This window comes from Sorex fumeus, unplaced genomic scaffold (assembly GCF_029834395.1).
Source record: "Sorex fumeus unplaced genomic scaffold, SorFum_2.1 ptg000043l, whole genome shotgun sequence".
Taxonomy (NCBI): Eukaryota; Metazoa; Chordata; class Mammalia; order Eulipotyphla; family Soricidae; genus Sorex; species Sorex fumeus.
The window spans coordinates 9,607,170-9,633,583 of record NW_026606100.1 but is presented as its reverse complement, the minus strand read 5'-3'; the positions used below and the strand labels follow the sequence as shown (position 1 = coordinate 9,633,583).

General features: G+C 42.3%; 1 protein-coding gene across 10 annotated transcripts in view; it reads right to left on the bottom strand.

The window, feature by feature from the left end:
- Window positions 1-941: 941 nt before the first annotated feature.
- Window positions 942-26,414, bottom strand: part of SGMS1 (sphingomyelin synthase 1) — a 309,219-nt gene continuing 283,746 nt past the window's right edge. For all 10 annotated transcript variants that reach the window (XM_056120601.1, XM_056120602.1, XM_056120603.1 and 7 more), the window contains 4 exons: window positions 6,108-6,261; window positions 3,937-4,103; window positions 2,519-2,679; window positions 942-2,394 (listed from right to left, as the gene is read on the bottom strand). In XM_056120601.1, the coding sequence (XP_055976576.1) occupies window positions 2,373-2,394; window positions 2,519-2,679; window positions 3,937-4,103; window positions 6,108-6,261 (504 nt within the window). In that variant the 3' untranslated portion in view covers window positions 942-2,372. The remainder of the gene's footprint in view (window positions 2,395-2,518; window positions 2,680-3,936; window positions 4,104-6,107; window positions 6,262-26,414) is intronic.

Below are 26,414 nucleotides of genomic sequence, written 5' to 3'. Positions count from 1 at the left end.
TACATCAGATAAGGCACTTACCTTGCATGCAGCCAAACTGGGTTCAATCTCCAGAACAACATATGGCCGCCCAGGCTCCATGAGGAGCGATCTCTGAGCACAGAGCTAGGAGTAAGCCCTCATCACTGTGGGTGTGGCACAAAGCCTATCATCAAACCAATCAATCAAACAAACAGAAAAGGGGGAAGTCACCATTTTCTCTGAGATCTGAGTGCAATATTACACAAAGGTAAAGGCCCTCCCGTTGATCATCGATTTGCTCGAGCGGGCCCAGTAATGTCTCCATGGGAGACTTTGTTGTTACTATGTCTGGCATATCGAATACAGGCTCTGCTGTGTGGGCGAGATACTCTCGGTAGCTTGCCGGGCTCTCCAAGAGGGGCGGAGGAATCAAACTCGGGTCAGCCATATTGGCTGCGTGCAAGGCAAACGCCCTACCGCTGTGACTGCTAGCCTCCTCGAACACATTCTTCAACAAAGGCAGACCACCACTTATCTGCCTTTTCCTTCCCTTACCATTACCACCTCAACAATATTGTTTTCTTTTGCATCACCAATGATTACTCAAATACGTTACTGTATTTCTCATTTCAGATTTGGTTTCCTTTTCATCTGAAAAAGCAATTACTACTTTCAGCTGCAGGGACAAGTTCAGTTAGCAACCTGACTGAGAATCAGAAAACTTAGGTAAACAGAGTCTGCAGAGTGAATTTATCTATAATTTTTAAATATATTTAAAACCTATATATTCAATTTGTAAAGGTAGCTGAAGGTTATAAGAAATATAATATTAAAGACTCCCATAAAAGATTTCTGTCGAAGGTCCTACATGTCTCAAACACCATGACAAAAATGAAAAGCTTTTGAGGTTGCTTGAATGACTTCGTTTACGACTTTCAGGAAGGCGCTAAACACATCAGAAATAATATCCAGTATTTTAGACAACAGTTTTTATTAAAAAGTGCATTTTAATTAATTTATGACCTAGATAAGCTGTTAAGATGTCAGTATATTCACTGGAATAATGACCTTACAAAGATATAAACAAACAAAATTTTAAAAGCCTTTTTATTTCCTTCACCATTATTGTTTTACAATACAAATATCACCTTGTGAATACACACACACACACACACACACACACACACACACACAAACCCTATGGAAGATAATTCTGCCGCACATAAAATACAGAATGGATATATATATATATATATATATTTCTTCATTCTTAAAAAACTATTTTGTTCTCCATATTGGCAAGTATAGAATAGAATACTTCCCCAAACATTTATGTTAGGAGTAAAACTTAGAGTTACATGCAGTTTCTGCACAAATATATTTTAAAGAAATAGATATCTTTTCTGTTGTTCACCAACAAAATTGTCATGAGAGTATGGATAACTAATATATATAGCTTTCAAGTTTTAGATAAGTGATCATTTTCAAAACTCTCTTTAAAAAATATTCATGGCTGTTTTCATTGTATAGTTAAAATCGAACTACCAAATAGGTGATAAAATAATTTACGTGGAGTTGCCACCTGCTCACAATATGGGAACAGGCTTGAACTTTCCAAGGAACTCCCCATTCTTTAATTCATAGCAATTTAAAAACCATAAGCAGTATTCTGATTTAATTTAGCTATAAATGCAAAATTTAGTTGTGTATACATACATTTATATTTTTATGGAATACTTTATTTTAAATAAAAACATTTAAGATTGCCTACTGACCATACAATCAAGACAAGAAAGGCACTAGAAACATAGACAAATTTCTCTCCCAAGAAGCATCTTTAAATTTCAACTCTTTTCTCTCTGACATGTAAAAATCCTAAATTTGGTTTTCATAACATCATTTTGAAAAATAAAGTTAGGAAATACTTAGAAAATCACTTAATAACAGATTTTTTTTTTTGCACTTTTGGACACACTGTCTCTGCTGATTTTTACAAAACTCAAAGTTACCAAACCTTTCTCTGTCTGTCATTTTTATTTGAATATCGGTGCAACAGGTAAAAAGATTTCAGAATCGAACCCCATTCAGGTACTTAGAAACCTTCATAGAGACATTTACTAGAAAATGGCTTACAGCCCAATCTTTGGGGCAAGAGATATGAAAAGTATGTTTTCCCAAGAAAATAATATGCTTTATTTCCAGGTGTGACTGGAAAGACCAGAACTTATGATATAAAAGCTTACATTTATGTGTTGCATCATATACAAAGGAATATGGTGGCCGCAGGGTATGCAAATCCCAAACTTATGAACAGGAAATGTGTACAGTGCATGATAGGTTAGATTTTCTTTATTGTTGTCCAACGCAGGTCCTTTGGAGAGAAAAAAAGATCACAGTGCTGACCAGGTAACTCAATAGGTTAAGTCAAGGTAACTGTTGAAAGAGAACAGGATTGGGGAGGTGTTTATTTTATGGCATCTTCTCTATGGAGTTCTTAGCACTTCGGACAGTTTCTCTTTCCCCCACTCCATACAGCCGCTATGTGTCATTCACCAACCTGCTGTATTTAACTTGTCTACTGAGGTGGACGACCGGCCAGGGGAAGGGCCAATGGTAAGATCGAGGTACAATTCCTTGGACATTCTTTTCAAAGTACTGAAATGGCCTGTACCACCACACTCTGGCTAGGAGGTTCATCTGGGAAGCTTCTTTTAGCACCTACGGTAACGCAGGAAAGAAAACCAGGTTAGGAAGAATAATTTAATTGTTCCAACTTCAAGAAGAACCAGTCTACCTCTCAAATAACACATCACTTAAAGTTCCAATGTTTTTTCTTTTTGGTTTTTCTTTTTGGCTAAGAGTAGCCCCTTGAGCACACCAGTGGTGCTCAAGGGGCTACTCTTAGCTCAGTGCTGAGGGGTTGTTCCTGGCAATTCTTGGGGAATCATGCCTTGCTGGGGATCAAACATGAGCCTTCTGCACTTAGCCTGTTGAGCTAGGTCTCCAGCCCCAGGCTAAACATCCCCTCCCTTCCCCTTCCCTTTCCTGTCCTTTCCTTTCCCTGTCACACCCACTGGTGCTCAGGGGTTACTCCTGGCTCTGTACTCAGGAATTACTCCTGGCGGTGCTTGGGGATCACATGAGATGCTGGGAATTGAACCCGGTTGGCCGCGTGCAAGGCAAACACCCTACCCGCTGTGCTATCGCTCCAGCCCCTAAACATTTTCTATGTTGAAATTCATAAAGAACCTCAGGTCCACACCACAAAGCCCAGATTCACTCTCGCATCATTATTCTTTTACTCTGTACTCATCTGCAAACTGGGCTCCCTGCTAGCAGAAGAACCACTCCAACTTCAGGAGTGCACAGAGAACATGTGGCATACTCAGTCTCCTTTCTATAAATAGACCCCGCTATTAATTTTTAAGTTACCTACTCTTACATTGGAGATAAACAATTGAACATGAAGCAGCAAGTTGACGAGGGGCCAAGGGCGAAAAGAGGGCAGAAATGCAAGTCAAGCAGAGGTTGATCACAGCTTTGAAAATACTTTTCAGGGAAAATGAGAGCATCACACTTATTTTAGAAAAATAAAATAAAAAATATTAAAAATCATAAAAAATTAAAAAAAATGATCTTTCATATTCATACTAATATCCTTTTGTTTTTGGGTCACAACCCGCAGAGCTCTGGGCTTGCTCCTCGCGGGGCACAGGGGACCACATGGGTTTCAGGGATTGAACCTAAGTTGTCAACATGCAAGGCAGATGCCTTACCCATTGTACTATTGTTCCAACCCACTTCTTACTCGTTTTGATTCAAAAGCAAATTGACATCAAATTTAACATACTGGTAGTTGACTACCCCTGACAAGAAAACAGTCATATGGGGACTCTGTATACTTTTCTCTTGCCACACCGGCTACCCCAGGTCGTGAGCAATAGAAGCTAAAATTAACAAAAGGAGATAACTCACTTGCTGATTGGCCATAGTATGATACCACCAGAAAAGTCTTGTGGTGATGTAGTATGCCACCACCACGTCCACAGTGTAGTGGTCATGCGCTAAGAGAATACAGAAGATTCCAACCACGCTGAGAAGCCAGCAAATCCAGTGGTACCACCAGAGTCGTCGAGGAGAATCTGAAAAGAAGAGAAATTTGCAGGAGCCCCATTATTCAAGGTTAACTCTAAGGGCACACAAACATGCCTCCACTGCCATTTCTGAGTCCCATTAATTGTAGTCTCTCTTTCCCTCTTGTGGATATCCCAAATGGCTTACGCTACCAAATCTAAGTTTGTATGTAACCAAGGGCAGAGTGGAAGCAGCTTATTTATAAAGTAACTCTATTCACAATAGTAATTTATATCTGGTTAAGAACTGACTCATGATATGAATGCTCTTTTGTGTTGTTTGGGGGCTGTACCTGATGATGCTCAGGTTTTACTCCCAGTTCTGCACTGCAGAATTACTCCTGGTAGTATACAGGAGATGACATCAGGTATCTGGGATAGGTCAGCTGCTTGCAAGGCAAACACCCACCCTGCACTATTGCTCCAGTCCTTGTATTCTAAATGATAAACAAGGGCAGGTAATGCACCATTAAATGAATTTTTAAAACTTCACTAACGTCTAATTCAATTTACCTACAAAAAATTGGGGAATTAGAAATTTATAAAAAAAAATCAGTATTTGGCTTATGGATTCTTACACCTAGCGTAGGCAAATTGGTACAGCTGTCCCATTTGTTTTTCAAGCCACATAATCATACAAATCTAAAACGTCTTAAAGATTTTCATTTCTCAAATACAAAGAGGAAAGAATTCAAATGCCTGAATTTGGATTTAAAAGATCAAATAGAATTATAGTTCTATAGTTCAAGTACACTCCCAAAGACCAGGAAATATCAATGAAATACTTGTAAATGTGTGCTTGAACTCCAATGGAAAGTCACTTAGAGTACACTCTCTTTCTCTCTCATTCTCTCTCTCTCTCTCAAATGATATGACACTGATCAACTAGTGTGAGTCCCTCATTAGGAACCACCTCTCCATGAGAATTAGTTTAGATTTCTTTTAATCGCTTAAGATATGATCCACCATCTGTTCCCACTTTCCAGCTCATTATTCTTGTTTTTCATTATTAGCATCACTCTGGATTTTAACAATATGAAACTTCCTAAAGGTGTCACTTAAGACTCTGCTCCTAAGACTTCACTAGGTAACAATTTATGTCCTTCCTCTTTAATACTTACTGAGTATTATGTTGACAACTGAATTTTCTATAAGTATAGAAACAAATAACCTGTAGTAAAATTATAGTAATAAAATACTAAGCAATTAGAATGAACCTATCTTAAAAGTTATTTAAAAATAAAATAAAGTGAATCTGTTTCACATCTCAAAAACACAATTTTGGAGAAAAAAGTGGCCAAAGATTAAATATATAACATATAAATCAGGATACTCATTAAGGTAAAAAAAAAACCAAGCAAACCCCAAACCACTGACTCCATGGCATGATAAAACACATGTAGAAAAATTTACATGGAAATAAGTGATAGAGAAAACTGGAAAGACGAATGGCTTTAAACATCTCTTAACATTTAACTTAAATTTTAAAGGGCTCTCTTTGAAATAGACATGGCAAATTCTAATATATGTTAAATCTGAATAAATATGCTATAGTATACAAGGCGATCTGTAATATCATTTTTATGTGTTTCCTAATAAATATCTAGAGTACATTTTTGAAGGGAAAGTCCCCATAGCAATAGTATCCATCACTAACCGGACACTAGTCTGCATCATCAGTACCCGAGTGCCTGCCTCTCTGAGGGGAGAGACATTATCCACTCATCACCTTCTCCTCATTCCAGACCAGAGTGTCAGTGCCTTGAATAAATGGCCAATAATGGCCACACCCAAGCAGGCCTAGCAGCTTGAAAATTCCCCAATATTATAACTGAACTTAAGGAAACACACCTGCCAGCAAGCAGTTACTTCCTTCCACCTGAATCACCTGCCCCCCCATGTCCTCCTCCCCCAATGCCCACTGTGTCTAGGTATGGCCACAGCGCTGCCCTCCCAAGACATGGGAAACGAACAGGAAAGAATTCTCAGGCTTCCATATTCGTTAGGACTTACACTCTTTGATAAATAGGTAGGTGAGTGTGAGCATGACTGTGTGTCCACTGTATAGATAGTCTCCACACATGTTGTGTGAGCCAGTGATTGACAAGCCGCCACCAGCAATGAGCTTCATGATTCTCCGCAGTTGGGCTTCCCAGTCTCCAAAAAGCTGGGGGTGGAAGCGAGGAGAGAAAATAGGATTCATTATTAAACCACGGAATGTGTTCTGTGAGTACAATTTATATTGAAAGTTAAGCTTTGTAACATCGTGACTTCCAAGAAATACACATTCCTTCTTATTGACATAGTGCTTCCACAGCTTTTGGAATTTCCAGAGAGGTAGCAGTATCTTTGGTTTTTGTTATTCACAACAAACCCCTTTCACCACATCTGACTTTATTATGAATGGCATGACTTTTGGCAAGGCCTTAAGGATAGGAATAGCTGCTGGGGAACCAATCAGGTTACAGAGGGTAGAAACTTTTGGTACCATTTCCCCCAGGAACCAAGAGGGTTACTTTCCCAGGAAGTGGAAGCACTTATCAAGAAGGATCAAGGATTAAATACAGTCACGGTCACGGTCCTCCCGTTGTTCATCGATTTTGCTTGAGTGGGGCCAGTAACGTTTCCATTGTGACACTTGTTACTGTGTTTGGCATATCGAATACGTCACGGGGAGCTTGCCAGGCTTTGCCGTGCAGGCGAGATACTCTTGGTAACTTGCTGGGCACTCAAAGAGGGGCATAGGAATCGAACCCGGCTCAGTCGGCTGGGCTGGCTTTGTACAAGGCAAACGCCCTACCGCTGTGCTATCTCTCCAGCCCAACGATTAAATAAACCTTTCTTATAGAGTAAGGTTGCTACAAATATACAGAAAAATGAGTTTGGGAGGCAAACAGGTGATCGGGGAAACACAATACCTTTAAAGGGAGAATGGAGGGCTGGAGCAATAGCACTGCAGGTAGGGCGTCTGCCTTGCATGTGGCCAACCCAGGTTACATTCCCAGCATCCCATATGGCCCCTGAGCACCGCCAAGGATAACTGCTGAGTGCAGAGCCAGGAGCAACCCTTGTGCATCGCTGTGACCCAAAAAGCAAAAGTAAAAAAATAAAAAAAATAGGGGAAATGGAAGGTCTCTGCCCTTTCCCTCTATCTTGCTCTATGCATTTCTTCTGCCTGGCTATTCTTTAATTACACTCTTTTATAACAATCTGGTGATCTGGTAAGCAAAATAATTTTTTTTATCTCTGGGATGCTTGAGCAAATGAATCAGAGCCAATGAAGGGGATCACAGCACTCTCCAACTGGGAGTCTGTGAGAAGTACAGGTGCCGTTCTGAACTTGCAACTGGTGTGGAGATGGAAAGGCAAGGAGATAAATCCTTAATCTACCTCCTGTTAATTACATGATATCAGATGAGTGAAAGAGAGTTGGAAAAATCTTTTGGTACAGGACAATACCCTCCTTTCCTTGGGTTTTTAAAATAGAGAAGATACTGAGGGGTTTTTCCTTTATAGCCTTATATATATTTAATAGTTTTGTCCAAGTCATTTTCAGTACTCCTTGAATGGCTCTTGGTAAGAGTATGGTCTGAGATATGAAGCATGTGCTTCAGAACCTTCTTTTTAGTAGTTGTTTACTCATTTAAAAAGTACACACTAATAAAGACGAACTCAGTATCATTAATATTGAGGTAAAACTCAGAAATATTTCACATATTTGCTCCTAGAGATTAACTATTCTACTAAGTTAGCTAAAGCAGGTGGAGATTGAGGCAGTCAACATATGATTATTTTTGACATATAATTTTGGGACAACAAACTGAGACACAGAACTGAAGTAGTTACATCCTCAATCTTTTGAAAATATGTAGAAGTGAGTATCTTTACTTTTTTTTTTTTTTTTTGCTTCTTGGGTCACACCCAGTAATGCACAGGGGTTACTCCTGGCTCTGCGCTCAGGAATTACCCCTGGCAGTGCTCAGGGGACCATATGGAATGCTGGGAATCGAACCTGGGTCAGCCCTACCCACTGTACTATCGCTCCAGCCCCATCTTTACTTTTAAATGAGACTGAAAATAAATTAGCCCAGCTCTGCTACCAATCTGTGTTCAATATTGGCAGGACTAATGACTTGAATACTGACTCACTGCAACTTTTAATCGCTCTTTGAAACAAAACATCCACTTGTTGCTATGTTTGTTAGGACTCTCAAATTCTGATTAGCCAATTTAATAACTGTAACCCCTTTTTAATATTTTCTAACTCCTGGAATGATGATATTCTGGGTTAACAGTCCAGGTAATATGATAATTTTCCAGGTGGTGGGAAACATGTTTCATTACCATGCATCTTGGAATTAAAGCTCAATGTACTGGGCCCACGCTGTCCCTGTGGGAAGCGCGAGTTTGACTCCTGGCAGTGCCTGGTGACCTAGCAACTTTAACTTCAATCCCTAGAAATTCCGAGCACAGATTTGCGAGTAGACCCTGAGTATCCTGGGTGTGATCATCATCATCATCATCATCAAGACAAACTGAGGATAAAATTAATCTACTCTCGTGTGTGTGTGTGTGTGTGTGTGTGTGTGTGTGTATGATTTCAAAATAGCATCTACCAGTGGTTGCTGAGGATATGCTCTCCAAAGCAAAGAGTGAAAAAGAAACAGGCTGAAGAGCAAGGGCAATACACCAGGGAAGTGAGGTTTCTGCGGGGTGAGCCAGGACTCTCAGGAGCACCTAGGGGTGCAGGTGTGCCAAGGGATGGGGGTGCGTGTGCAGGGCGACACATGGAACAGAACCCCCATGACCGCACAGACAGGAAAGTCTCAAGTTCAGGGGCAGTAAAAGCCAAGAAAACGAATAGAGCAAGAATGTGACAATTATCAAACACTCTCGGAAATAAAACATTGGGCCGAAAAGAAAAAGTAATTACAGAAAACTACATGATTTGCTTGTGAACAAAATTGTAACCATGTATGCACTAAAGCAAAGACAGAAGAACCCTGGGAAAATGGAAGATATGTGAGGTCCCCAGGGGGAGCTTGAGGGCAAGGGAAGAAAAGAAGGAAAAGGCCAAGAGGGTGTGTAGGCAGCTTCCCCCCCACCCCCCAGCAGGAGACTCTGGCCTTCTGCTTAGAAAGTCAATACTATTGTCTGCCTAAGAGACAAGAGTACCTTGTAGAGAACAATAGGTAAAGGTAAAGGCCCTCCCGTTGATCGTCGATTTGCTCGAGCGGGCCCAGTAACGTCTCCATTGGAGACTTTGTTGTTACTGTGTCTGGCATATCCAATACTCTCGGTAGCTTGCCGGGCTCTCCGAGAGGGGCGGAGGAATCGAACTCGGGTCGGCCATGTTGGCCGCTTGTAAGGCGAACGCCCTACCCGCTGTGCTATCGCTCCAACACATTATAATAATATGACAAAAAGAAAATGCTATAAACATATGAATAATGCAATACTGCCGGAACTTAGACTTGAAGACACACACACACACACACACACACACACAATGAAAAGGATGAAAGATATAATGGTGACACCACAAGGTTCAGTTAAAAGGAGCAGGGAAACGGGCTGGTTAGAGGCCTATTGTTCTTCTAAAGAAGTCATTCTGGGCTCAGAACTCTGCCTAACACCGTGTACAAAAGTAAGATCAAAATGGATTAAAGACCTCAACACCAGACCAGAAACCATAAGGTACATTGAAGACAAAGTTGGCAAAACCCTCCATGACATTGAAGCTAATGGTATCTTCAAAGATGCCACGCCACTGGCCGAGCAAGTGAAAACAGAGATAGATAAATGGGACTATCTTAAACTAAGAAGCTTCTGCACCTCCAAAGAAACAGTGACCAAAATACAAAGACAGTCTACAGAATGGGAAAGGATATTCGCCGAATACACATCTGACAAGGGGTTGATATCCAGGATATACAAAATACTGGTTAAACTCCACAAGAAGAAAACATCCAACCCCATCCAAAAATGGGGCAATGAAATGAACAGAAACTTTCTCAAAGAAGAAATCCGAATGGCAAAAAAGCACATGAGAAAATGCTCTACATCATTAATCATCAGGGAGATGCAGATCAAAACCACAATGAGATACCATCTCACACCTCAGAGACTGGCCCACATTCAAAAGAACAAAAGCAACCAATGCTGGCGTGGATGTGGCGAGAAAGGGACACTCCTTCACTGTTGGTGAGAATGTCGACTGGTTCAGCCCTTCTGGAAAACAGTATGGACGATTCTCAAAAAATTAGAAATTGAGCTTCCATTTGACCCAGCAATACCACTCCTGGGAATCTATCCCAGAGAGGCAAAAATGTATAGTCGAAGTGACATCTGCACTTGTTTGTTCATTGCAGCACTCTTTACAATAGCCAGAAACTGGAAGAAACCTGAATGCCCAAGAACAGATGACTGGTTAGAGAAACTTTGGTACATCTACACAATGGAGTACTATGTAGCTCTTAGAAAAGATGAAGTCATGAAATTTACATACAAGTGGTACAACATGGAAAGTATCATGCTAAGCGAAATGAGTCAGAAAGAGAGGGATAGACATAGAAAGATTGCATTCATCTGGGGGATATAAAGTAACAAAATATGAGATTAATACCCAAGAATAGCTGAGATCAGCACCAGGAGGATTACTCCATAGCTTAGTGGCCAGTTGGGCATTCTAGAGGAAAGGGCAGCTCAGATAGAGAAGGGAACACCAAATAAAGGGTGTTTGGAGGTCCCTCCCAGGAGGGAGGGGAGATGCATGTCGAAAGTGGACTATGGACTGAACATGTTTGCCACTCAATGCCTCTTTTGCAGACCACAACACCCAAAAGGAGAGAGAGAACACAGGGGATTGCCCTGCCACAGAGGCAGGGGGGGATGGGGGGATGGGGGTGGGGGGGATATTATCCATGGTGGTGGAAAATGGGCACTGGTGGAGGGATGGGTATCTGATCATTGTATAATTGAAACCCAAGCACAAAAAATTGTAAATCTACAACTGTATCTCATGGTGTTTCACTAAAAAAAAAAAAAAAAAAAAAAAGAAGTCATTCTTCTCCATTTTATTTTTCAAGATGCATTCCTGTTATAGAAATGCCAAAATTTTCCTACAAGCTTACTAGAAACTTTGGGTTAGCTCTGTCATAACAATGGATAATACGCAGAAGAAAAGTTAGGATTTCAAAGCTTAGGTAGCTCTTCATTTAATATTATTTCAAATTCTCCTTCCAAAACTCCCACTGGGTTCTGAAAACTGTGAGTCATTTTTTCAGGCCCTATCGCCACGTAATTTGTTCTCCCATTTTAGCAGGAATATATTTGTGAGGAAACTATACACGGAGGGGAAGAGGGAGAAATTACCAGGTAAACATAGCCTAGAGAAAAATTAGCTGAACTTTGATGCTACTTTTCCTCTAAATGCCCTTAAAACACAAAAGCCATTCCACCTTTGTCAAAACTCTGCAAGTGGGAAGTTTCTTTTTTTGTTTTGGGGACACTCCTGAGACTGTTCAGGGGAACATATGAAACTGAACCCATGTGGCATTGTATTCAGGGCTTGCTGTCTGCAGAGTTAAGTGGTTTACCCCTTTGAGCTATCCACCTGGCTCAGCTGGGAAGAGCAAAGCTTAAAACAGGACAGTCAGGGGCCAAAGCAAGAGCACAGATTGCAGGGTGCTTGTGGTCCCGGCACTATATCTGGCCCTCGGAGCACTTACAGGAGTGATCCCTGAGCACAGAGTCAGGAGTAAGCCCTCGGGTATAGCCCCCAATCAATAACCAAATAAAAGAAAATAAATTAACGCAACTGGTGTATGTTTGTGGTGGAACAGGGCCAATGATGTTCTCTGGCAAGCTCCATAAGAAGATGAGGTAAAGCCACTGCCAACAGGCATGAAGGCTGGGCTGGGAGGGCAGACTGGACAAAAACTCACAGCTCCTCCACCAATGACTGTGCAAGCTTGGGTAGATGAATGAACTCAGGGAAGCCCCAGTGTTCTTTTTTTTTTTCAAATTGCTTTTGGGGTAACAACCAGTGATGCTTAAGGGTTGCTTCTGGCTCTGCACACAGGAATCACTCCTGGCGGTGCTCGGGGGACCATATGGGATGCTGGAAATCAAACCCAGGTCAGCTGCGTCCAAGGCAAACATCCTACCCGCTGTGTGATACCCCCCCCCCATCGCTCCAGCCCAAGCCCCTGTGTTCTTATCTACAACATGGTGCACAATATATTTACTGAAACAGCCAAAGACCTTGGCAAAGTACATCATCACTATTGACCAGTCAGGCAGCCAGAGTCTCTGACTCCGTTCCACTGCTGCCTCAAAGACAGAGTTCTGCCTCACAATCTAGGGGAGAAGGCAGCTTGGATAGAGAAAGAATCACCAGGTCAATGATGGCTGGAGGGATCGCGCAGGATGCGAGATGTGTGTTGAAAGTAGATAAAGGACCAAACATGATGGCCTCTCAGTATCTGCATTGCAAACCAGAATGTCCAAAAATAAAGGGTAAGAGAAAATCGTATGACACAGAGGCAGGGGGTGGGATGAGGGTGCTGGGAGGGACACTGGTGGTGGATAATGCACACTGGTGGAGGGACAGGTGTTCCATCATTGTATGACTGAAACTCAATCATGAAAGCTTTGTAACTATAACTCACGGTGATTCAATAAAGACAGAATAAAAAAAAAGAAAGAGTCCTACTTAAGGAAGAAAAACCATATCTAAATGTCCCACCGTAACTTTATTGAGAAAAGCAGTTAACTGGAAACTACTTTGATAGGAATTATTCAATAAACGTTCCTCTGCTATTCCAAGCCAGATCTGTCAGTGACACTTAAAGTGTTCTTTGAATACACTCCTCGGACTGCCTGAACCAGAGTCTGCGGACATTCAAACAGAGTAAAATGATTCAAATGCACAAAATTAAACTGCAATACATGAGGTAGAGGGGGTACTGAGACTGTGGTGGAGGGGAGGGGCCACTCTGGTGGAGGTGTGGGCTAGAACACTGTATGCATCAACCTCTAACCTAAACAAACAGTATTGTGAATCATGGTGGCTCAAATAAAATTTAATAGGAAATTAAAAAAAAAACTTCAAACTAAAAAAGAGACAACAAATAACTAAAATCAGTTTATAGTAATTATGTACTGACTTCATAACATTTTTATTAAAAAAAAGCATTTTAAAAATTTTGCTGTAATTACAAACTTTCAAACCCCAGGAAACTCAAGATTGAATACTTCAAACTTCTCCTTTTAGTCTCCTTCCCCAATTTTCCTGTTCCCTTCAGAATTTTCAACACCACAAAATCAACAACAACAAAAAACTACTCACACATTCTGCCCTGTGTTACACAGTGAGGAAAAAAAGTCTAGTTAGAGCTTGCTTGGCTCTAACCAGAATCTTTACCTCCTCTCCATAAATGGATCTTTAGGTTAAGTTCCTTTTCTAAAAACAGAGCTATTTGGGGGGCATTTATACAAATTATTTCTCAGTAGAAACTATCAAGTTATAACAAGGTTTCAGCTCTAACTCACTGTATGTCTTCTGGGGTCACAGACAAATCAGTCCTGGGGAATAATAATGCAATTTTCTTCAATTTTTAAAGAATGGACACAAAATTATGTATACCGGTCAATCACTTGAACAATAACAAGACACGGAAAGAAACTGCGAGAAGGTGGGAGAGGCTTATACTGAAGGAGACCCGAGTATAAAGAACCAGTGAACCTCTGGTGTATGACACCACCCGCTGCCTCTGTGTCATACAGCAGGTGTGGGGACTGGAGAGAGAGCTCAAGTGGAAAGAACACAAGACTGGCATTTGGGGGCCCTGAGTTCAAACCCCAGCACTGCAAAGTTCCAACAAGCATCACCAGCTGTAGCCCTGGTGCAAATCTCCCCCCCCCCCCGGCCCCCCACACATTGCAGGGGCCTAAGCATAGATCTGTCAGGTTCATACCTCTACTCTTCTGAGGCCCCTTAGCACTGTTAGGGGTGTCCAAAACAAACAAGAAAACAAAACTGGTTTCCTTGAGTATCTCAATCAGTACTGAATTACACAATGATCTGGTGATCTACCTCCCTACCTACCACCACTGAGTCTGCTGATGGCCAAGTGCACTTGCTTTTTTCTTCCTAACAGCACTAGAAGAACAGGGAACTCAACTGTGCTTTACCTGCTGCTTGCAGGAGAGGGAGAATCTAGAGCCAAAAAGCATACCAAATAATGCTGCACAAACCGTCAGCTGGGGTGTGACTTCAAGGAAGGGTTGCAGAGAAGAGCTAAAGAGCAGAAATGCTCTAGAATTGAGCCCTTGCCCCTCACTCACACTTCATCACACAGCGGCCCTGAAAAATGAGGAAGGCAGGACTTAATGCCATCAGGAGCACCATGCATCAGTGCTGGAAAGTTGTAACTGTTTGGGTACCTGTTTTCTGCCTCCTGGTAAGTGCTCTCTGCCACCTGGGTGTTGCCAGGCCCTTATAAACTTGCCAAGCCTAGGAACTGGATACATACACAGCAAGTTCCTTGAGCAATCTAGGTGCTTTGTACAGATCATGTCCTGCACTCACACGCTATCCCAGCTCTCAAAGTCCTCATTCATTCATTCAAACAGTCTACATTCTACAACAGAACTAACACTGTCTGTCTCTGTCCCTCTCTCTGTCTCTCTGTCTCAGTCTCTCTCTCTCTCCCTTTCTTGCTTTTTGGATCACACCCAGTGATGCTCAAGGGTTACTCCTGGCTCTGCACTCAGGAGTTACTCCTGGCAGCGCTTTGGGGCCATATGGGATATTGGGGGTTGAACCTGGGTTGGCTGCGTGCAAGGCATCCCTACCTGCTGTACTATGACCCCATCCCCCAAGACTAATAGTCTCTTGCCTTGTTAGTGAAGAAAAATCTTTTGCCAATACAGAGAATTCCCTTCTCCAAAGACTTGCAAATGCCTAGACCACAGATCAGAACTCCTGAGGGCACCTAGTAGCATGAGGATTTCCTGCCAATCCACACCCCGAGAAGCTTTCAACTTGAGGGAACCACGCTGCACACTGAGGTTCCGCCTCATCTTCAGCCCCCAAATGACTAAGGCCCAAACCGCCAAAATGATGTCATCTCCTGAATTCCAGATGATCTCTATTCTTCCTGACTAACACCGATAACACTGAGGAATGAATATGGAGCAACTGTTCTCCAGTATTACTGTAAAGACCCCAAGGATGGGGTGGGGTGGGGTGGGGGATGGGGCTGTGGTGAGTTTACAACTGTGATGATTACTTTAGATTACATAGTGGTAGTGAGAGGCTCAAAACTACCCCTATAATTTCTCCTTCCTTTCTCGCTGTTAAAAAACAATGGTACAGTGCTTTTATACACCAAACACTGGAACAGCGATTCCCATTTTTTGTTTTCAAACACAGAATTTTCCAACAATTTTCTCATTGTATCCTCAAAAGTCTAGAGGAAAAGTTCAGAGCAGATGTTATTGTCATAAGCACTTTACAGATGGACAAGTAAACAGAGGCTATTTCTCAGTTTCACCCAGTGAGTCAGTTGGGGTCTGATCCATAACTTCTTGCTTCAAAAAGCAGGCCTCTGCAGCCTAGGTAAGACCCAGCTATTGTCACAAAACACAACAACTGGACATTGTCTCCAGTTTCATACCTGTGATGGCAGTTCTAATGAAGTTTAAGCCATTTTATGTCATTAAAATGGGCTAAATAGCTAAAACAGCACTTATTTCGCTAAAGATCTATTTTTCAAGAATTTTACCCATTTCAATTTAGCGCACCCATCTCAATAAAAAAAATGTTAATTTCGCTGAACTCTTTCACAAACAAATCACACATGTTTGACCTTTTAAAAGCATTTTTAACTCCTCTTTTTTTTTGTGGGACATGGTCCAAAGGTGCCAACTTTCATAGGAAAGACAACGAGTATAAACTCAATCCCCAACTCCAGTTTGGGGTTAACCATCAAGGTGGCTCTGAATAAACTACTTTTAGCCATTCTAGTTTCAGTTCTTTCATCCATAAAATGCTCACAAAAGCACTTTCTTATCTTCAACCCTCAGGAACCAAGTTGAGATAAGTGTTTGCTAAAATCATAAATTGCTTAAGAGATTCAAGGCAGTAATTCAATGGCCAAGTCAGGTCACTTGTGGGGTGGCGGGTGGGGATGAAATTGGGTTCCTTAAGTGAGAACTCAGTGCTCAGCAGTTGAAAGTGAAATATGTTGGTTAACAGATAACGGTCTGTGATCACAAGGCACTTTAAAAACCTGAGAGAGAATAGGACAGGCAAGGCACTTGCTTGCACAATGCTGATCTGGATTCAAACCCTAGCATCCTACATGGTCCCCTCAGTTTCTTCAGGAGTGATCTCTGAGCACAGAGCCAGGAGTAAGGCCTGAGCACAGGTAGATATGGTTCAAACAAACAAAAAGACTAGCAAAACAAAAGAACAATTATTTTTTCCAGGTGGCAATCACTTCATTTCTGGAAAGATTTGGCTTCATCCACAAATACAACCACCCAAGTGATTTGATGTAGAGTCCATTATGTACATCCTCTTAAAACTCACATACACTTCATTACTTTTATGAGAAGATTTTCCCCTCCACTAATCTCTGAAGGATTTGGTTCTCTGGAGCCATGTTTACATCACCTCGGCAGGCATTTCAGCCAGGATGGAGATGAAGGCTTTTAAGTAATTATGAACAACAAAAACTAATGCTTAACAAGCCTCTTATCTCTCAGTAAAAACTTTTACATTTTTTTTTTGTGGTATCCAGTGAAGGAGATTTATCAAAGGCTTCATAAAACCCTAAATGTCAGCTATGCATTTCCATCTATTCATTCCTATCTGTGTATGTGAAAGAAACCCAGCATTTAAGTCAGGCAAGATTTCATCCCTTTGCCAAAATTGCACTTGCTTTAAGAGTCGAGAGATTCTTTATATCTACCTGGTCATGAAGTAAAGTAAAAGTAAAGTAAAGTAAAGGCCCTCCCGTTGATCATCGATTTGCTCGAGCGGGCCCAGTAACATCTCCATTGGAGACTTTGTTGTTACTGTGTTTGGCATAACGAATACATCACAGGTAGCTTGCCAGGCTCCGCCCTGCGGGCGAGATCCTCTCAGTAGCTTGCCGGGCTCTCCGAGAGGGGTGGAGGAATCGAACTCGGGTCGGCCATGTTGGCTGCGTGCAAGGCAGACGCACTACCCGCTGTGCTATCGCTCCAGCCATGAAGTAAAAAAAAAAAAAAAAAAAAAAAAGGAAAAGAAAAACTCAGAAAGTACTCAAAAAAAAATTTTTTTTTTGGTGGGGGGAGGATGTTCCAATGCCTAGCAATGCCTCAGGGCTGACTCCTGGCTCCACACTCAGGAATCATTCCTGGTGATGTTTGGGGACCACATAGGATACTGTGGATCAAATCCGGGTGGGCCACAAGCAAGATAAATGCCCTACCCACTGTACTATTTATTGCTCCCGCCTCATCTTCAAATTTTTGCATAAAATTTTTCTGGATCTGAATTAGAGTGAATATCCATCAACTTTTTTCCTGTGTTAGGAGAAGCTTCAAGCATTCTGCCACATTTTCTTCTCCTTTTTCCATGACTTTTTTTTTCCTGAGAACTGAGAATAAGATGGACCAAAACCCATAACTGTAAAAACCAGGACATCTAGTTCTCTAATCATATATGAACTTTAACAACACTGTCTCAGTTAATAGATATTCTTATTCAGGCTTTTTTGATAGTCTCATGATGTCCTCTGTAGTACTCTGAGTCTTCTCCATTCTAAGATCCACTCAGAGAAAATATATTGGCGTTCCATGTCATCTTCTTTCCTTTTTCTTAGTTTACTACAGTTTCATTGCTCCTTTTTGTTTTTTAATGACATAACCATTTTTGTAAAGTCCAGTCTAATTTCTTTATAGAATGAACTCTCAATTTGACTTCATCTAGTTATTTCCCTATGTTTAAACTGAGGTTAAATGTTAGTGGCAGGAATAATGCAGAACTAATGAGTCTTCTCAGTGCTTCACATTAAAAAGATTTTGATGTCTTTTGTCCCACTGTTGTTTTTTACCCTTTGGCTACAGAAATATCTGCCAGGTTTCTTCACTGACTACATTTCTTTGTTCTTTACAATTATCTTGCAATGTGTGACTTTTTTGGTTATTATGCAAACAATATGCCACCCAATTGTTCATTGGCCCAAATTATTATTGTGGCAGATATAGAAGTTTCTATTTTATATCTTTTATACTTACTAGCTTCTCCTCCAACACAATTTTTAAATGTTTCTTCTTATATATTATAATCAATTACCTCTGTGGATCGTTTTAGTTCTCAAGTATGGACTCAAACATAGCCAATGAGAGTCTCTCCAGAAATGACATGGCTTTTGAATGGAATCCACTAACAGAAACTATGTGGTGTGGCCCCAAACCCTTAATCATGAAGAAAGTCCCACTGCCCATGTGTCTGAACTCCAACAACTGGAAAGTGGAGTTAGAACCAACACCTGCCATGCAGAAAACCTCTGACCATTTCCCATCATGTCCCAAACAGGCCTGTCCTCCAGCCGAGGTCTCCTACATCTCTAATTCAGATAACCTTGCCAATGCAGCCTCATCTGTCTCCCTCACATCAAGTACCAAGACTGTATCCATGACCAAGCTTTTACCTCTGCCACTTAATATCATTAGGACTGGAAAGACAATAGGCAAGTCTCAACAAGTTACTATTTCTTCCCAGACTGTAGTGAGGATTAAATGAAAACAAAACACTTAAACCAAATCTGGACATAAGAGATACAAATAGTCCGCCAATGCTCTGAGATGACCTCCTTTCTTCCCCTCCCAAACAGCCTGCTTATTGGATTTCTGGGGATATAGCTTTCTTTCTTTTATTTTTGGGGCCACACCCGCCCATGCTTAGAGTTTAATCCTGGGTCTGTGTTCAGGGATAACTCCTGGCAGGGCGCAGGAGACCATATGCGGTGGCAGGGACCAAACCTGGGTTGGTCTCATGCAAGGTAGGCCCTCTATCCACTGTACTATCACTCCGGTCCCCAGGGAGATATTTTCTAAGAGACGGATGTATCATCACAAAGAATTTTCCATAAAAATCTTTTCCTGGATTCCTACGGCCCAACTCATTAGAAAAAGCCCAAATTCCCTCAAGGGGGTACAAAGACCCCTTAAAATATGCCCATGACTTGCCTTTCTGGCTTTATCTGTAATTACTTTCCTTTTCCTCCTCTTGTCAAACTCTTACACTTTTCAATTCTACTTGACAAACTCCTACTTATCCTTTTGAGACTTGGCTCAGATGGCATCTCCTCAATGCAGCCAACACTCCCAGAGAAGTTTGCTACCTTCCACGTGCTCCCATGGCAACTGAGAATCACAAGCATACTGCAGAAAGGACCGACAAGTTGGAGCAATCTGTTAATTTGTTGGCTTCTATGTCTGTCACGACTCCTGGATGTCCATTTCTGAAAGGGACCCTTGTCTTATCAATCATGTAGCCTCAGAATTTTACTTTGTATAATGAGCAATTCTAAAATCTTGGTTCAGGAAAAAGCGATCTGCTTGTTTTGCAAATAAGTCATGCTTCTACTTTGCTGATTTCACAGTCTGGAAGTGTGAGTCTCCTTGGTTTCTTCTCTTAAAACAAGAAAACTGTTTAGAATTCTTAGGGTTTAGAAAATCATGTAAGATTTCAAATATCAAATGTTATCTCTAAGCAGGAATAACTACAGAAAGATGAAAAACAAGCACAGGGCTGTAGAGGTAGTACAGGAGGAAATAAGGAAGGCACTTGCCCTGCTTATGGCTGACCCAGGTTCAAATTCCCAGCACCACATATGGTTCCGGGTGCCTCTGGGGGTCACCCAAGCACTGAGCCAGGAATAGCTCTGTGTACCACAGAGTGTGGTCCAATAGCCCCCCATCCTTATCCCCAAATGCATAAAAGGCCTAATGAACACACTAACATAAACTGTAGATGAAATCATGATGACTACATTTTCCCATTTTCTATTTTCCAACTTACCATTTATAATGCGTGCAACATATTCACAGAAATAAAATATCTACATATTCACAAATATAACATTTATATTATAAAAACATATAATGAATGAATATAACACTTATAGTAAATGGAATGACAAAGAAAACTATGCTGATAATAAGAAACCAAAGGCAAGAACAAAATTAGTATTAACAGTTCCACGCAATTCACAGGACCATATGAAGTTATTCTGGTAATATAATAGAAATCATATTATAAAATACTGAGTAGCTGGTGCAAATCAGAATATCAACATTTATCAGTGTGGAGGGCAAGAAAAGTCAAGCCTCTGACTTGAGAATATAAAGGGAACTAAAATAGGTTCTGGCTTATAAAATCCAGAAGAGTTATGACTGGACTCAGGCCACAAAAGACCCTTCAGGCTGATGATTAGAATACTGCAGCTTAGCAATGAATTAAAAGAGGCACTTTGATCTTTCTCAGCCATGAAATGCAGAAAAGCTGACAGAGGCAGAGGAAAATATAGAAGCCTTTCTTTCATTACATTCATTTTAAGTACTCTGAAAACAATTAAGCTTAGATGCCACCCAAACATCACCCTATTCCAACAGTGGGATATGTACATATATGTTAGGGATAAAAATAAAAACACATACTTCAAGTTTAATATATCATTTCATTATAAACTCTCAGATTAATGTGATTGTCAACCAAGCCCAGATTTTTGTCACTACCTCAGAGTATTCCTATAGTTTGAAAGCTTTATTTTTGAACCCATGGATGATCAAAAACTTTTCCATATAAATGAACAGCAGGGGCATTCCCTGGGAATATCTTTTTCTTTGCTAGACTGTAACTCTCATTTTGAAGAATTTCAAAGGTAAAGGGTACTATGCAGACCACAAGAGGGAACCTAACCTACAGTGCTCCTTAACATCTAATCACTAGATTTTATTTTGCAGCTATTAAAATGGTTTGTACACAAGATCCTTGGAACTGTTATTAATTTGGGCTAATTAGGGTATCAAATACTTCACTGCCTCCCATGTGAGTTTATACAAGAATACACTGGGATATAAGACAAATACTTCTAGAAATCATTAACCCAAAAATTGAGTATGTAATTTCTTTTCCACATCGCCTGTAGCTTATCACTGCAGGAGTAATATCTGATGGAGGACCCATTTTCTGTCCTTGCTTAGTAATTTGATACAATATTATTTTTATTTATTTATTTATTTATTTACTTTTTGCTTTTTGGGTCACACCCGGCATTGCAGAGGGGTTACTCCTGGTTCATGCACTCAGGAACTACTCCTGGAGGTGCTCAGGGGACCATATGGGATGACGGGGATCGAACCTGGGTCGGCTGCACGCAAGGCAAACTCCCTACCTGCTGTGCTATCGCTCCAGCCCCTACAATATGATTTTTAAAAATTTGTTTGGGGGAGTATGGTGCCACCAGTAGGTCAATCTGTACCTGTGAGGCGAGTGCATCAGCAGCCTCATGGCGCTTTCAGACTTCCAGATACCCCAAAATTGCTGCTGCACCTTTGGCCAGACCCCAAAAACTTGGGGCAAAGTTTACCAAGAAAGTAAACGGCCAAAAGTTAGGTATGTGGGAAACACACCCACAAACCACCTCCGGCTCAGCTATATAATTGGAGGCAAGGCCTCTTTGGTTCCTGATTGAACTGCTTAATGGACATGATCCCAGAGACTCAGAAACGAATCTCAGAACCCAGTGGCTCTAGGTAGAAATGCGTCTGGTCTCTGCAGTAGGCTACCGGTGCTGGGCCAACCCAGGTGGGAATAGGTTTCGTGCCTTGGCCTACTCCCCCTGGCGGCCCAGTGGCCGCCATCCGTCTGAGGCCACTGGATAGTCACATTTGGGCCCCCAGTGACGTGACACACAGAGCCTCACGGGATGAGGGTGGAGCCGGGCTTGTCCTCCCCACCCCAACGAGACCCCAAGTCATCACCCACAAACGGCCTCTCTGGCTCCTGATCAAGCTGCTTAACGGCCATGATCCCAGAGACTCAGAAACAAATCTCAAAACCCAGTGGCGTTTGGCAGAAATGCACCCGGACTCCACAGTACGTTACTGTTGCCGGGCCACCCCAGGGAGGAAAGGGTGTTGTCCCTCCGCCTGCTCCCTCTTGGCGACTTGGTGGCTGTCATCCTCCAGAGGCCATTGGACAGTCAGGCTTGGGCCCGCAGTGACGAAACTTGTTGGGTCTCACGGGATGGGGGGGGGGAGGTGGAGCCAGGCCTGTCCTCCCCACCCTAACGAGACCCCAAGTCATCACCCACAAACGGCCTCTCTGGCTCCTCATCAAGCTGCTCAACGGCCTTGATCCCAGAGACTCAGAAACAAATCTCGAAACCCAGCGGCTTTTGTCAGAAATGTGTCCGGACCCTGCAGTAGGTTACTGTCGCCGGGCCACCCCAGGGGGAAATGGGTGCTGTCCCTCCGCCTGCTCCCTCTTGGCGACTTGGTGGCTGTCATCCTCCAGAGGCCATTGGACAGTCAGGCTTGGGCCCGCAGTGACGAAACTTGTTGGGTCTCACGGGATGGGGGGGGAGGTGGAGCCAGGCCTGTCCTCCCCACCCTAACGAGACCCCAAGTCATCACCCACAAACGGCCTCTCTGGCTCCTCATCAAGCTGCTCAACGGCCTTGATCCCAGAGACTCAGAAACAAATCTCGAAACCCAGCGGCGTTTGGCAGAAATGTGTCCGGACCCTGCAGTAGGTTACTGTCGCCGGGCCACCCCAGGGGGAAATGGGTGCTGTCCCTCCGCCTGCTCCCTCTTGGCGACTTGGTGGCTGTAATCCTCCAGAGGCCATTGGACAGTCATGCTTGGGCCTGCAGTGATAAAACTTGTTGGGTCTCACAGGATGGGGGGGGAGGTGGAGTCGGGCCTGTCCTCCCCACCCTAACGAGACCCCAAGTCATCGCCCACAAACGGCCTCTCTGGCTCCTCATCAAGCTGCTCAACGGCCTTGATCCCAGAGACTCAGAAACAAATCTCGAAACCCAGCGGCTTTTGTCAGAAATGTGTCCGGACCCCGCAGTAGGTTACTGTCACCGGACCACCCCAGGGGGGAATGGGTGCTGTCCCTCCGCCTGCTCCCTCTTGGTGACTTGGTGGCTGTCATCCTCCAGAGGCCATTGGACAGTCAGGCTTGGGCCCGCAGTGACGAAACTTGTTGGGTCTCACGGGATGGGGGGGGAGGTGGAGCCGGGCCTGTCTTCCCCACCCCAATGAGACCCCAAGTCATTGCCCACGAACGGCCTCTTTGGCTCCTCATCAAGCTGCTCAATGGCCATGATCCCAGAGACTCAGGAGCAGATCTCTAAACCCAGTGGCTTTTGGCGGAAATCCCTCCAGATTTAAGTGTTAAAATTTCAGAATTTCAAAACCACATGGTCCTACTGCAGCCACACGACATCATATGTTATTCATAACCAGCAATAGAACACAAATTGTCTATTCTTGCCTTTTCAGCAGATCTGAGTGTTGGGGTAAAATCTTAAATAATGGTGGGTCTGGTGTCGAAATAGTGAATGTGATCAAAGTAGAGAGAGAGTAATGTAGAAATCATCTGCCCCACAGGCAGGGGGAGGGTGTGGGATAGGGGTATACTGGGATTTTTGGTGGTGGAGAATGGGCACTGGTGAAGGCATGGGTGTTTCATTGTATGACTGAGACTTAGACCCAAAAGCTTTGTAACTGCTCTCACGGTGATTCAATAAATAAAATTATAAAAAATGGAAAAAGAAAAAAAAAAGTAAGGTGGAGTTCATGCACAATTCAATCAGCTAATCAGTGGCTGAATAAATAGCAGTACTCCTACAAAAAAAGAAAAAAAATTTGTTTAGGGGTCACACCCAGTAGTGTTCAGGGGTCTCTCCTGGAGAGCTTGGGGTGTCTATGTGGTACCAGAAACTGAATCCAGATTACACGATTCTTTCTCCATGCTATGACATTACATGAAGAGTACATGGCCGTCAACTGAACAAACACCAAGAAAAACTTATAACTGCCACTGCATTTGTGGAACATTTTTCACTGAAGGTACATATTTTGATTATTGGTATTTTGCTCGAGCGGACCCAGTAACGTCTCCATTGGAGACTTTGTTGTTACTGTGTCTGGCATATCGAATACTCTCAGTAGCTTGCCGGGCTCTCCGAGAGGAGCGGAGGAATCGAACTCGGGTCGGCCATGTTTGGCTGCGTGCAAGGCAGACGCCCTACCTGCTGTGCTATCGCTCCAGCCCAGATTATTGGTATTAAGGGGAAAAAAGTATATCAATTATGGGTCAAAAACCATGGCAGACTCAAAGTTATGTTCACATAACCCTCTTAAATAGGAAGTCACAAAAACCATGGCAGACTCAAAGTTATGTTCACATAACCCTCTTAAATAGGAAGTCACAATCCAAAGCTCAAGCCTCATCTTTGACTGTTTAACGATGGTTGGTAAGGATTAGAAAATTCACCAACTGAGATGCTGCAGCTGCTGTCTTAAATCAGCCTGAAAGCATTGTGCTTTATGTCCTCTCTTCAGCTTTTCATCCACATCCACCGTTTTAACAACATTCAAAATATGAGGAATAACAGATATTATTTCTAGCTCTTGGGGGCTGGAGTGATAGCACAGCGGGTAGGGCGTTTGCCTTGCACACAGCCAACATGGCCGACCCGAGTTCAATTCCTCCGCCCCTCTCGGAGAGCCCGGCAAGCTACTGAGAGTATCTCGCCCGCACGGCAGAGTCTGGCAAGCTACCCGTGATGTATTCGATATGCCAAACAGAGAAACAATAAGTCTCACGATGGAGATGCTACTGGGCCCGCTCGAGCAAATCGATGAACAACGGGAGGACCATGATGTGATGTGATGATTTCTAGCTCTTATTTTTCCTTTTGATTTCAGGCCTTTACTGCTAGATGTTTCATAGATACTTCAAACTCTAGTATTTATTCTAAAGTCATTAACTTCCCTCTCCTCTTTATCTTTTTTTTTTTTTTTGGCTTTTTGGGTCATACCCGGCGATGCTCAGGGGTTCCTCCTGGCTCTGCACTCAGGAATTACTCCTGGTGGTGCTTGGGGGTCCATATGAGATGCTCGGAATCGAACTCAGGTCAGCCGCGTGCAAGGCAAACACCCTACCCACTGTGCTATCGCTCCAGCCCCTCCTCTTTATCTTATAACTACCCTATGGTAAAACTCCATGGCTGTGAAATCCTTATTCCTAAACTCAAATGTATTATCAAGTTATACTGAGTGGGGCACTTAAATATTGCTCAAATTTATGTCCTCTTTCCACCTGTAGGGCTGGTAGTTTGGCTTGAGGATCTTACTAATTAGCATTTCACATATTTATTACATAAGATACAAATTTGGACTGGGTGGTCTTAAAACACTTTCCACTAAAGCTGGGGTTCATATTTACTTTGCTCACCCCTTGCATTCAAGCACCTAAATACAGCAAGAAATTAATACCTAGTTCAGCGGAGGAAAGTCTAGAACTTGAATCATGATACAAACCAACCATTTTTTAAAAAGAAAAAGCATTTTTGAGCAATCTGTAATAGGAACTAACATTTTCACAGCATAGTCATTTGTCACCATATAATAGCTGCACATTGTTTTTAAGCAATACCAGCACAAATAAAATAGTTAATAAATGATATTTGCACTACATAGTTTTTGAAACAAAGAGCTGGCATAAAATCTGCAACGACTACACAGTGAACTGTGGTAGTAACTGACATGAAAGAATATCACTGATTGTATTCAGTATTAGTATATTTCCAAATACTTCAACAACAACAAAAAACCCCAAACCAAATAACAAGAGATGAAGCAAATGTTAGCATCTTGATAGTTACTGAATCTGAGGTCTGGGTATGGGGTGATTTCTGAGACTAGTTCGTCCACTATGGGACATAGTTAAAATTTTTCCTAATGAAAAATTAGTTTGTAATTAGACTGAATGAGCTTAAACAGTAATTTTTGCTAACATTTCATCTTCTGCTGTATTCCAATTTCTAGATAGGCACAGATTGCTGGCCCTAGCAGGGGTTCCTGGTGACACAATGGATGACACATTAGGCCTGGTTTTTGTGCAGATCCCACCATTACTTCAGTCATCATTAAGATGCCCCAAAGTTAATTTTAGTCAGGGGATCTTGATTAGATTATGCTGATGACCCAGAAGTAACTGTTAGTACCAACGCTGAT